Source organism: Rana temporaria, chromosome 9 (assembly GCF_905171775.1).
Source record: "Rana temporaria chromosome 9, aRanTem1.1, whole genome shotgun sequence".
NCBI lineage: Eukaryota > Metazoa > Chordata > Amphibia > Anura > Ranidae > Rana > Rana temporaria.
Genome location: NC_053497.1, coordinates 120,884,016 through 120,897,362, shown reverse-complemented (window position 1 = coordinate 120,897,362; position 13,347 = coordinate 120,884,016). Strand labels below are relative to the sequence as shown.

Here is a 13,347-nt window from a genome sequence, read left to right as displayed (position 1 = left end):
TTGCTGGCTCCAAGATTTGAAGCAAATTTGTCAAGCCCTGGTGTAATGTGTTCTGCTTTTACTGATAGATCATAGTTTCTCATCTGGGGGGGGGCTTGAGCATGCCCAGAAGCAAGCAGCATTGTATGGGTTACATCACTTTGCTGTGCAGGCCACCCATCCACAGTATGACCCCAGTGCTTGCATACATCCTAACCTAACTGCCCAGGGATCGTTATTCATCATGGCTTTCTCTATTCTACTAGCTCATGGGTGCTCAGCCTGTGGCCCTCCACCTGTTGCGGAACTACAAGTCTCATGAGGCATGGCAAGGGTGACTGATACATTCATGACTCCCAAATGCTGAGCATGATGGGACTTGTAGATCCACATCAGCTGGAGGGCCACAGGATGAGCATCCATGTACTAGCTCAACCAGTAGCCCAAATAAGACAGGCATTAGTTTGCTAAATGTAAGTGAATGTCAGCATGGCCAATTTTTCTGAAGTGCTAGCCAGGTGTTTGCAGGACAGAGTTATCTTGCCCCACTGCCAGGATGGCGTCTTGCTCCTGACATCCATTGGCCTGACCCAACCTCAGCCATTAGCTCAGCATAGTGTTTATCAGGTGACTTGGCACATACCCCTGCCTACTTCTCATTGCCCGGCAGGTTGTAACTGCACCTAGCCAAAGGGACCTCTGGACCACCACCAAAACATTCACAGCACAAAAGGGACACATAGGTGGGTAATATTTTTCTACAGATGCATTATAACTTTTAAAAACATACTTAGAAAATATGTTTAGGTGTTTTTCAATGTTATGAAATTAAGATGATGCTATTTGGGCTCTTGCACATGGGTGGTTTGGGTCGCAAATATGCTTTACTGTAAGCCACAGGTGGTGCACACAGCCAGCCATAGAAGTGAATGACTGCACACAGCCTTACTCCTGTAAAAGACAATGTTTTCTTGCATCAGTGTTAAATGCGCATATGATGTATTCCCTGAATGCAGAACATCCAGGGAATGTCATAACTTTGTAAACACGATGCAAGAAAGCATCATCCTTTCTCCAAGTACGGCCGCATACTGCCTGTGGTACGCCAGGCACAAAAATGCCATGTTTGGTGCCTCATATCATCCATGTACCTGAGCCAGTTATATATATTACTTTTTTGAAAGCCTAAAATGATAAACATCATAATTAATCATATAATGTTGATTTTTGTGGATTGTATGTTTAGTTTTTGCTTGAATAAAGCATGCAGGACATATGGGGGGGGGGGGGGAGAGAGAGATTTACTAAAGCTGCCACACTTAGAATCTGGTGTAGATGTGAATGGTAGCCAATTAGCTTCTAACTTCATCTTGTTCAACTAAGCTTTGGCAATAAGCCTGGTTCACACTGATGTGACAATCGCTCCGACTTTGGAGCACCTGGCGCATTCTGTGCACGGAACCGTTCTAACCGTGCAACTTACTTGAGTCCATCTGACTTAGAAAAAGGTTCCTGCACTACTTTTGGCCGACTTGCATTGACTTTGTTACAGAAGTCGCATGCAATTCGTGCCAAAACGCACCCAGTGTGAACCTGGGCTAAAACCTGGAAGCTGATTGGTTTGTATGCGGCAAGTGAGCCTGATTTTGCCACACTCCAGCTTTAGTAATTAAACCCCATTGTATCTCTGCATTGAAAAGGATGGGCACACAGCGGTATATTGCACCATGTTGTACATTTTCATTTTCTAGTTAATTTGGGCATTTTATATCTCAAAAGATTACTGTGATGGGGGGTTCTAAACGAGAGCAACATGTGCTGGAAACACCTATGTGCGTATGTATGAATAGTGCATGTGTTCATTTTGTACTCTGGCAAAAGTGCTTTTTCAAACATTTTTGCTTTACGTTTTGGGAACACTATCGGGGCCTTGATAAAGAAAAATTGTGTATAAAATACAGTGATTGATGAGTTTATTCAAGGAATTCCTTTTGGGAAGATTGCTTTAATTGAAAGGAGGTCCTATAGTGGTCATATGTGGGAAAATGTGATTGTGAGATAATTCTGGAATCTTGCTTAAAATTGGCTGGATGGCGTTTTGGATTTGATCAACCAACCAGCGATAAATTATTTTCCATCGACTATCTGATGGCTATTCCCTCTGATGTTTCTACCATCTTGGCTATTTATTTTTGTGTAAGTGAACTTTAATTCTAGAGGCAAGTTCAATCTTTTCTTTTTTCTTTGACTCTCCATGTGTATTTAACCATTTCTAGTTCAGGCCAAATCCGATATTTCTCTCAAACATGTAAAAAAAAAAATCAAAATGTATTGCTAGAAAATTACTTGGAACCCCCAAACGTTTTTTTTTTTTTTTTTAAAGCAGAGTCCCCAGAGAATAAAATGGTTGTTTTTTTATGCACACAATATTTGCGAAACCGTTTATTACAAGCACATATTCAGAAACAATGACACTTTAATGAGATTTAGTACACACAAACGCAATATAATACCCAATTTTTGGGTAAAACATAAAAGATGTTTCGTCGAGTAAATAGATGCCTAACATGCACGCTTTAAATTGCATACGCCCCCTGAAATTGCGCCAAACTACAGTACCTAAAATTTCATAGGTGACGCTTTAAAAGCCTGTAACGGGATGTTTACATCAGACCAAATCATTGTGATGTCACAGTGGCAGGAATAACATCAGTTCCTCTTACTGTGTCTGGGAGCTGATGCCGCCGGTCGCATCTTTACCAGGCTCCCCGATGGGTCAGGAGATTCCCTTCCGCCGCCTGTAAAAGTTAACCAGTAGCGGTATAGCCGCTCTGATCACTTTTTCCTAAAGAGAATTGCCGGCTGAAAAGAACTAAACCAGGATTATGACTGTAGCTGCAGTCATGTTACTGGTATAACCTCTTCAACCCCAGGCCATTTATAAACGGCCTAAAAGATGGGAAGTGGTTAAAGTAGGAGATCATGGACACGTGTGCTAAAATCTGTATAATATTTTTTTGTGTTGATAGTACTTTCGCTTAAAAATATAAGAAGAAATATGTTTTTCATCAGCTGATAGATGAGGGCCTTGTATGCTCAAGAGTTGGTGGCAGACTAAAAAGTCAATTTTCTATTAATGGGCAACATGGACTCGATTGCCCAGTTTAAAAAAATTGATCACCAGTTGAAACATTGCATTGCCAGCATTAGGAGATCAAAAAAAAAAATCCCTTTCGAGGAAAGGATGACGAAGAGTGGAAACAAAGACAGAATTGGAAGAGAAGAATCAAAAGTGGGAACTTACAGTTTACTGAGGACACATTCAAAAGTATGATAACATTGAGGAACCCAGCTGAACCAAACATTTTTTTTTATTACAAATGAAATGTTTGAATCTTTATGAGATAAACAACTATGCTGTTTTTTGTTAGGATGCCGGTGTGTATCGTTGAGGGATGTGCGACCACATCAAAAAGGAAGACGGACGATATAATGCTTCACTCATTCCCGAAAGACAAGGAATTAATAAAGCGATGGTTACAGCAGATGCCTCAGGACTTTGGTAATTTGGAAGAATTTGCAGGAAAGGGTTTTTACTAGCACAAGGGGAAATTATAGAATGTGTTCTCTGCACTTTACTCGTAGTGCTTATGAAATCAGAGGATTAACCACTTTTTTAAAAGAGATGCCATTCCGACTTTGTTTCCAGAAACCATAGCAATTCAACTTCCACCAAAAGGATCATCTAGTTTTGTTTTAAACTCTGAATTACATACAATACATGCCAGGCCGACTACCAGCACACGTCAGCCTATACGACAAATAGTGGTAGGACTGTGTCATGAACCTTCTGTGGCACCTCAAGTACATATTAAAACAGAGGATGAAACATCGTCAAGTGGTTTTGAAACTCCCCTTGATGGAACACCTCGAATACGTATTAAAAACGAGGATGAAACTACAAGTGGGTTTTTAAGTACTGAATTACACACAGTGCATACTATGCCTCCAGATAACGGACAGCAAGAATTGGTGGAAGGATGTGGTCAGCAAGAACCTTCTACGGCATCCCAGAAAAATGCTTTTACCATTTTAACATTGGACCAGCGAGCAAATCTACTTGGTACACCTGAACTGACCAGTATAAGATCTCAAGGATTTATGCCAGTTGTGTCACGAAAAAGACCATACATAACAAAAAATATTGGAACTATGACCGAGAGTACCTTCCAGGGAAGGTTCATAAATCCATACAGTTTGACAAATCAATGGGTACCAATCATAAGAGTTTTCAGGTCTGTCTGAGGCCATTTCACAGCTCTATTGGAATACAGTGTAATATTGTCAGTCTCCCCAAGTCTGAAAAACTTTATCACCATGTCAAATAAAAATTGGCAGGGAATCGGAAGACTCAACCACAACCCTGCATATGGACCTCAGATAAATATTCATTAAATGTTACCTAGGGTTTGTCTGTAACAGTTTAGCAGTCAAGCAAATGGATTTCTATATTCCAAGATGTTTTTACAGATCATTTAGGAATCGTTCATGCCATAGACTGCGGGCTTATGTGCCCTACAGGATCTCTTAAGAAAGAAATCCTCTATTGCAAATTTTAGTGAACCTGGGTGGCAGCAGTTAGACGGGTAAAGAGGAAGGCAGCTTTTATTAAGATGGTTCAAATAGTTGAAAATTTAGGAATATACATTGATTCCATAAATGTCAACAAGGGCCCTTTTTTTATAAAAGGGTATCAGAATTTTTCAAACTTTCGTTAAAAAAAAAAGTCACTGCTTCTTATTAGCTTGTTTACTTTTCTGTAAACATTCAAACAATTGCACATTTTCTGTTGTATACAACATTTTTTCCCTAAAGTGTATCTATGGGGGAAAAAAATGTAAATCCTATATTCACACACTACTGTGTCACACATTTCTCAGAGCCTGCCTTCTCACCTACAGAGGTGCTGAGAGGAAGAGTTTCAGGAGGCAGCGTCGGTGCAGGAATCTCTGTATTCAGGCAGCAAGGTACCAAGGGATCTGTAGTCCTTAGAAATGGAAAGTAAACCACAGAGGGGAAGCTGCAAAGCATGCAGAGAATCAAGGAAAGAGTGGGCCAGCAAGCAGGCATAACTCACAATATAAAAATGCTGATGTTGTAAAATCAAAGTGTATGCTGTGACCATAGAACTTTAATAAAAATGCATAGGAATGTTAAGTATGTAAGTGTTGGAGTCCATTTACTGTGATTTTTTGGGTGAAATATCCCGAATGTGATTGTAGAATGTTAGTGGCAATGTGACAGTCTACATAAGATTATCGTGAGCAGAGGTTTTCTGTTGAGTTTTTTTATTGGTGTTATAAGTAAAAACATGAAGAATACTCCAATATAAAGTATGTTATACAATATACATATGATACCGATGTAAGATGCAGTGAAAAATCATTAGTACAAAGCTTTCACAATGGATATGTAACATACATCATGAAAATGGAGGCATGGGGCTTAGGGGCATATAAGAAACCAGTGGTAGTAGAATCGAAAACAAACAATTGCGAAAGTTGTCTACACTGGTAAGCAAGAGGCATACAGAAACAGTATCCCGTATTATGAGAGAGAGGGAGGTCCGGCAAACGCAGGACTCGAGATATAACAACTTCTATGGCATTTAATACCTTACCATAGTTTAGCCTCCCAGAAGACCCATTATTCATCATGGCATTGGTTTTCTTCAGCAGTCCTGTGGGCAGCCAGAATCACACATATCTATGCCAATGTAGCCAGCAGTCTAAAGTGCATGTCTGGTATTTTCATCTTCTACCATTTGTAGGGTTACAGTGCGTTTCCCAGTTGGCATAATAGCAGTGTTTGGTTGGCTCAATGCACTGTCCTGACATTAAAGCGGCTCGGCACTTATTATTGACAGGTCACTACTGCACCAAGCCAGCGCAGTGCGATCTACCAGATCACTGGGCCACAAGTTAAATATGCTGGTGGTATGCTTTCACTAAAAATTGTTGTTATATTCATATTATAAATAATAGTAAACACCCAAATATCTTGTTTAGGTTGGAAATACTAACACGTGTTTTTATACAGTTTATATAATATGTGTATTCTAAATGTATTACATTTTGTATTTAAAGTTAATAAATATGATTTCTAGTATAATATTAATGATTTGGTTTGTATGGTTTTATTCACCTCAAATGAACCAGAAAAAGTGTGCTGTAATTGTAGCACCTGCATGGTGGAGGGCACCGATGCATCAGAATATAATCTGGATTTTTGTGCTTTTATTATTATTTCGGAGTTTGTTTTATACCCCCAATATTTCCCTATAGCTGTACAGATCTTGTCCTGTCAATCTGTACATATATAAAAAAGTATTAGGGGGTGTACAGCTGAGCAGGGCATGGCAAGTATTTCAGTGTTAGGAATACATTTTGTTTTCATCTAAAGGAGAAACCAGGAAAAAGGGGACATTGATAGAAGAGAAGTACCAACGTTGAACAGCTAATGCAAAATGTTTGACTCCCCTGTCCTATTATTCATATTATTACTATCATCGATAATCATAACTATATACACGTGCACACATTTTTATTTAATTTTTTTACTCTACACCAACTGTCTTTCATTGTATTCTATAGAATAATCTGCTTTTAAAGCTTACATGTTTTCTTTTTCTGCTAGGATGCCAGTGTGTATCGTAAAAGGATGTGCAACCACATCCAAAACAAAGCCTTATGACATAATGCTTCACTCATTTCCAAAGGAAAAAAAGCTGATAAAGCAATGGCTGCAACGGATGCATCAAGACCTTGGTGACTTGGAAGAACTTGCAGAAAAGGTTTTTACCAGTGCAAGAGGAAATTATCGAATGTGTTCTCTTCATTTCACCCGTGATGCTTACGAAAAGCGAGGATACAGCACTTTCTTGAAAAGAGACGCTATTCCGACAGTGTTTCCTAAACCTGCAGCAATTCAACCTCCAGCAAAAAAATCAAGTGCTGCTTTAACCAGTGAACTACATACAGGAGATACCAGTTCCCCAACTGATGTACAATTGCCTATATGGCAACCAGTGGTGGGAAGTGGTCAGTATAGTATGGCTTCTCAAATAGAAATTAAACCAAGGATGAAACATTGTCAAGTTGCCTTTTTACTACAGAGTCGCATAGGGTGCCTGCTATGCCAACAAATGCTCCTCTACCACCCAAACAAGAAACGGTGGTGGGACTTTCTGCACCTGAACCTGTCATGGCATCTCAAACTCGCATTAAAACAGAAGATGAAATATCAAGTACTTCTGAATTGGATACAGTATACATTGCTCCCCTGACTAATGTACAACTGTCCAAACAAGACCTGGTGGGAGGTGTCATCCAGCATAACCTCTCTGAACTGCCACACACCCATATTAAATCTGAAGATGGAACTTTAGATGCAGCTTTAGCTACACAACTGCATACAGTTTATTCTGTGCCACCCACTAATATACCACTCGAACAAGAAATGGAGGTGGGAATTGAGCAGAATAAAACTGGCATACCCCTTAAAATACATATTAAAACTGAAGATGAAACGTCGGGTGATTTCATAACTACAGAAATAAAAACCGTGCATTTTATGCCCTCATCTGGACAGCTTCAGGAGTCAACCTCAGCCAGGCCACAAAAAAGAAAAAGGCTGTGTTCTCCGAGAAGTATAAAAACTATTGGAACTGTTACGGGATACTTTCCAGGACAGGTCCACAAATCTGTACAATTTGACCGATCAATGGGTGCTAAGCATAGGAGTTTTCAGGTTAGGCTGAGACCTTTTCATAACTCGGTTGGAATACAGTGTAATCTGGTCAAACTACCAAGTCTGAAAACAATAGCACGGAGTCAACCTGAAACCGTGACTGAGTCTGAAAAAGCAACGAAAGACCTGCATGTAACTCATGAACAAACACCCAGTAGGGAACAATTAAATAGCGACCCTACATATCAAGTTTCTACTTTTTCTCCAGAAGTATTCACTAGTTCTCCATCAACAATCTCCTCTAGAGAAAAAAAGATTCAGCAGCCATGCCAAAGGCTTTTACCACCCCAGGAGGACTTGGATGTCTTTCTGGAATCCTCAGCACTAGAAACTCTAGACCCTAATCCTTGTAGCAGCCTTCAAGACCATAATCAGGAATTATAGCTGAAGGTTTATCCAAACATGGTGACAAACCTAAGTACAATGTGTCAAAAGAAGTCAAATTATATCCTGGAAATGAGGCGTATTTATATTTATTTCAATATCTTAATTTCTCAGCTTGTCAAGAGGATCAATTGAAAATTCAGCATTTTATTTCAATTGCACCCTTTTTTCCTAATTACGAAAAGCACTTCACTCGTTACCACCATGTCTGTTAAAAACGTTGTTTAATTATGTATAATTTGCATCTATTTGGTGTATGCAAGTTCGAAAGTTGTACATTTTAATGTAAATTTTTTTTTTGTTAACTATATCAAATGTTTTTTTAGTTTCATTACCGTTTTTAGATCCTTTGAATGTTTTCTAATATAATACTTTTTTCAAAACCATGTGTTACTTATCTTTTGATTTATATTTGAGTGTATTTTTATGTTGAAGTGGTAAGTGTGCTGTATTAGACAAATATTAGAAAGCTGCAGCTCTGCAATGCTTATGCTGCATTAGTGGTGAGCCAGGTTCTTTCTAGAGGCTGGTCTCTGTAGAATGGACGATTTCCTATTAGAGCCACTGGTTGCTTCAGCTTGAACATCTGTCCTCCAAATCCCTTCTTAAAGTGGTTAAAAAGACAGAAGGTTTTTTTTTTTACCTTAATGCATTATGGTAAAATAAAACCTTCTGCATGCATGTAATTTTTGACGTTACACACAATACTCATTAAATATGTAAAATCTCTTTTCATATTTCAATATATATCTCTTTTTATATTGATTGGAAAATTGGGACAGAAGCCTAAGCTATCCTGTGTGTCATGTAATTTTTTTTTAAAGATGACCAATCGTGAAAAAAAAACATGTCCGTTCCAAAGTACCATTTTACTCGACAGTCTGCCTTTGCAGATACAGAGTCCTGGAAAATAAGGGTTGAGGTATGCCCCTGCTGGTATTTTCAAGGGGAGTATTTATTGCATAAGCACCTATTGATAAATAGAAAACGTTCATATTCGATGCCCTAGTATATTGCATGGGTCGCAAAATGGCTGCTTTAATCTGGGTCTGATTACATAGGTGTTTTATTTTGAGACTGTGTCCCTTTGAAATTTCCGTAGAGACACTTCTTAGCAATCTATGCAGGAAAATTCTGTAGATTTTGTGTAATTTTATTTTTGAGAGTGCTTGATATACTATCGCTACATTTGTTTGTTTTACACTTTTTTTTTTTTTTTTATTTGTCATCAAAAAAGGCCAGTCCGCGGGGACCACCAAAGTACAAGTCATACATGTGATACAAAAAAAGGCCCTGTGCCGGGCAGGCAACATCAGATTTAACCTACATATAAACAGGCCATAATATCTTCTATCACATGGGAAACATAAAGGGTTTCTCAAAACATTCCATGGTATTACGGTGGCCTATTGCACGGATCTCCACGATCCAGCCTTCCGGTTCATTTTCCGTTTTCTAAGAGCTATTAAAGTAGAGAGAAATAGAGAAAAGAGGAAAAGAAGAGGAAACGGGTGGGGGGTAGGTATGGGCGGAGGGGGTGGTGGGGCGGTATGAGGCCGCGCGAGCAGGGCCGACCCCAGAGGCGCCCCCAGGGGCGTATAAAACTTTATCCCGTACTAAGTGTCAACCAGGATCTCTAGGTTGTTTTACACTTTTCATATGAGTTTTCTGAACAGGTCCGCCTGTCAGTTTTTCAGGTGAACCTGATCGGACCTTGCAGTCTCCTCTGTGGAGCGGCCGATATCAGCAGTGACGTTTGCTGACATCTTTTGTATGTAGCACCCCCTAATGACTTGCCTGAGCCCCATCTCTCTCTTGCGCGCGCGATGTCCACAAATGTCTAAGCCGTCCGGGACACTCCTCCTGATTGGCTGAGACACAACATTGGCACCATTGACTCCTGCGGCTGTCAATCAAGGTCAGTCAGCCAATCGGGAGAGTGGGGGCGGGTCAGGGCTATGTGTCTGAATGGAAACGCATAGCTGTGACTTGGTTCCAGTGCCCCTATAGGAAGCTGCTGACTGTGGGGGCATCTTGATAGGAGCAGCAAAGAGGGACCCGAGAAAAGGAGGATCCAGGCTGCTCTGTACAAAACCAACTGCACAGAGGAGGTAAGTTTAACATGTTTGTTTGTGTTTTTCGTAAAAAAAAAAAACTTTACAATCACTTTAACTTCTTGTCCCAGTGGTAATACAGGAAGTGGTGGGGGGAAACAGTCCTAAAAACATGACAGATACTGTATTTTTGACTTCTACCAACTCTGATAACAAAACATTGTTTCGGGACGTTTTGTTAGAAACGTTGGCTTTTGGCATTTCTGACAGATATTATAATTTGACTCAAAACCTAGCCATGGTAATATAGTTGTAACGAATAATGTTTGCAGAAACATGACAATTTGGGCGTTGACCCCCTGGCTGACTGATGTTTTGGAAACCTTCAGTTGTCAAAAAATTTATTTTTGTGGATGATTGTTTTGCTCTCACGATGAGGATGGTAACAGGGAGACCTATCGGCATATAAAAACATACACACCTAGCTTATCTGCTGGTTTATGGTCGACAGATCTTTAGTAACACAGGTATTTTGGTGCCCGAATCTTCTGACCACCATCTAATTTTTGTAGCTAGCCTACAGGGGGCCCATTCGTTCCATTTGTTAGTAACTTCCCTCTTTTTTTTTTTTTTATCTTGCCTAGTTTGCATCTGTTTAGTTTCTGTATTCTATAATACAGGGGACTTTGTTCCCTATGTGATGGGGGGGGGGGGGGGTGTTAAGTAATAAAATAAATACCTTTTTGTTTTAATTGTAAAAAATGAGTTACACCCAAGCACATAAAATCTCCCCCCTAAAAAAAAAAAGAGGCCCTTATCACCACATAAACGCATACAAACGTAAACACACATGTTGGGACGCCTATGCCTGTAAACGTTAATTGCGATAAACCTGTTATATATCGCCGCACACGCCGGCATTAGAACAATAATTCTAGCACCAGACCTCCTTCGTAATGCTAAACTGATGACATATAGGGGCTTTTAAAGCGGCACCTACAGAAAATATAGCGTACGGAAGTTTGTCGCCATTTCATGGGTGGCTGCAAGTTTAAAGGGTTAATAAAGGAAAAAAAAATTTCCTTTAAAATAACAAACATTTTATACTTGCCTCCACTGTGCAGTTCATTTTGCACAGAGTGGCCCCGATCCACGTCTTCTGGGGTCCCTTGGCGGCTGTCTCTGGTCCTCCCCGCAAGTACTCACCACAGTCATGCGAGAGAGCTCGCATGGCGGTGAGTCCGTGCGGGCGCGCTCCCGTGATACAGCGAGCGGCCATAGCTGCTCACTGTATCACTCGGCCCCGCCCCTCATCATGCCGCGTCACTGGATGTGATTGACAGCAGCGCCAGCCAATGGCTGCGCTGCTCTCAATCCATCCGCTCTAGCCAATCAGCAGCCAGGCTGAGTGGCGAAGATGATCTCGGGACCGAGCGCGGGATTTTCGAGGGGTCAGGAAAGTAAAATGGGGGTGGGGGGGGGGGGGGGTCCGGCAACATCAGTTTTTTTCTTGAAATTATGTGTTTCCTAGACCTTTGCGGTACTATTCTGTGAAATAAGCAATTGGAATTACCACTATTTTATTCTCTAGGGTGTCTGCTTTAAGAAAATATATTGTATTATGTTTTGGGGGGTTTATGTAATATTCAGGACTAAAAATATATTTTTTTAAATGTGCAAAAAAACACAAATGTCTTTGGCAGAAAATGGGTTAAAACGATAAGTTCACCTTCGGGTCTATGTTACATGTTCTACCCGTAAGATTTGTTGGCTGAACAGAAACAAGTTCTTAACTTTTTTTTAGCTGGCTCCTAGAGTAAATTTTTTTATAGTAGTTTTGAATACACTGGAGAAATTTGAATGCTAGTGAATGGCACCCTAAAAAAAAGTATTTTCCCTTCTGGTGGTAATGATAACCTTGTTTGCATTGGCTTTGTTTTGTCTGGTTCAGGAGAAGCTCTAGCAGCAAACATTTAACTTGCTTGCCACCAATCACAGCACATCCTACAGCAGAGAGTAGTTTGCTGGGGAAACGCCTTGATCCATGCCTGAGGATTTGGGGAAACGCTTGTCTATGATTATCACACATTCAAGGTCTAAATCGGTTCAAAGCAGAATAATCACATGTTGAGTATAGAAAGAAGCTCCAACCAGAGGTGTATTTAGGTTTTGTGCTGCCCTAGGCCTGAATAAACTTGCGCACCCCCTAATTTAAATATGACCTACCCCTTCCTGTCAAAGCCACACCCCTTCTTCTTTAAGACCCGCCCTGTCATATTCGTGGGAGAAGGACAGAGGGACGCCCTGGGAGAAGGACAGAGGGTTGCCGTGGGAAGAGGACAGAGGGACGCCATGGGAAAAGGATGCCGTGGGAAAAGGACAGAGAGGGACATTGTGGCGGTCAATAAGGCCTAGAGAATAGCAGGTTAGGCACTTCCTAATGGCTCCGTCCCTGGGAATAGTAATGAATAATGGCCAACAGGCCCTCTTGCCAGTCCCAGCAAAATCGCAACCGGCCGGCCGCCCCCCGCAAAGTGCCGCCCTAGGCCTGGGCCTTGTCGGCCTAGGCCAGAATACATCCCTGGCTCCAACACAAACCAACAAAAACTGTACAAACTCCATGCAGATATGTCCTAAGAGAATCAGCGAATGTAAAGTTCTATGTTTGTAGCAAAGTTTTAGCTTTATCGCAGATCTATTAGCCTCAGAAGTACTTTCCTTATACAGTTTCACGATTTATATCCACAGGCTTAAAAAATGTCAGACGACGAAGGTGTCCCAGCGGTGAAGAAGTCCCGTATCTTCTATGGCAGTTTGGCAGAAAAGGAGAGAGAGCGTCTTCATAAGGGAGAATCGTCAGTAGGAAGGACGTCAGTAAGAGCTGGGATCGATGCTGGGAACATTAACGTCGGGTTTGGTGAGGAGATGGATCCCATGGATGGTTTCTTGACAGTAAATGTACTGCATACAGTGACTAATCCTGAGAATTATAATACACTGATGGTTTCCAACAGACAAAATAGAAAATGTTTTAAAACATCAGTTCACTAGGTGCTGGAATTTTTGTGTTATGGACTGGAGCTAGTGAGTTGACTGAGCCATTGGCTTTCTGCTTATTGTG

At 40.7% G+C, this 13,347-nt stretch overlaps 1 protein-coding gene across 1 annotated transcript in view; it reads left to right on the top strand.

Moving 5' to 3' along the window:
* PRPF4 (pre-mRNA processing factor 4) overlaps positions 1-13,347 on the top strand; it is a 42,894-nt gene that overhangs the window by 1,490 nt on the left and 28,057 nt on the right. The window contains exon 2 of the mRNA XM_040324324.1: positions 12,975-13,143. Coding sequence (XP_040180258.1) covers positions 12,984-13,143 — 160 coding nt within the window. The 5' untranslated portion in view covers positions 12,975-12,983. The remainder of the gene's footprint in view (positions 1-12,974; positions 13,144-13,347) is intronic.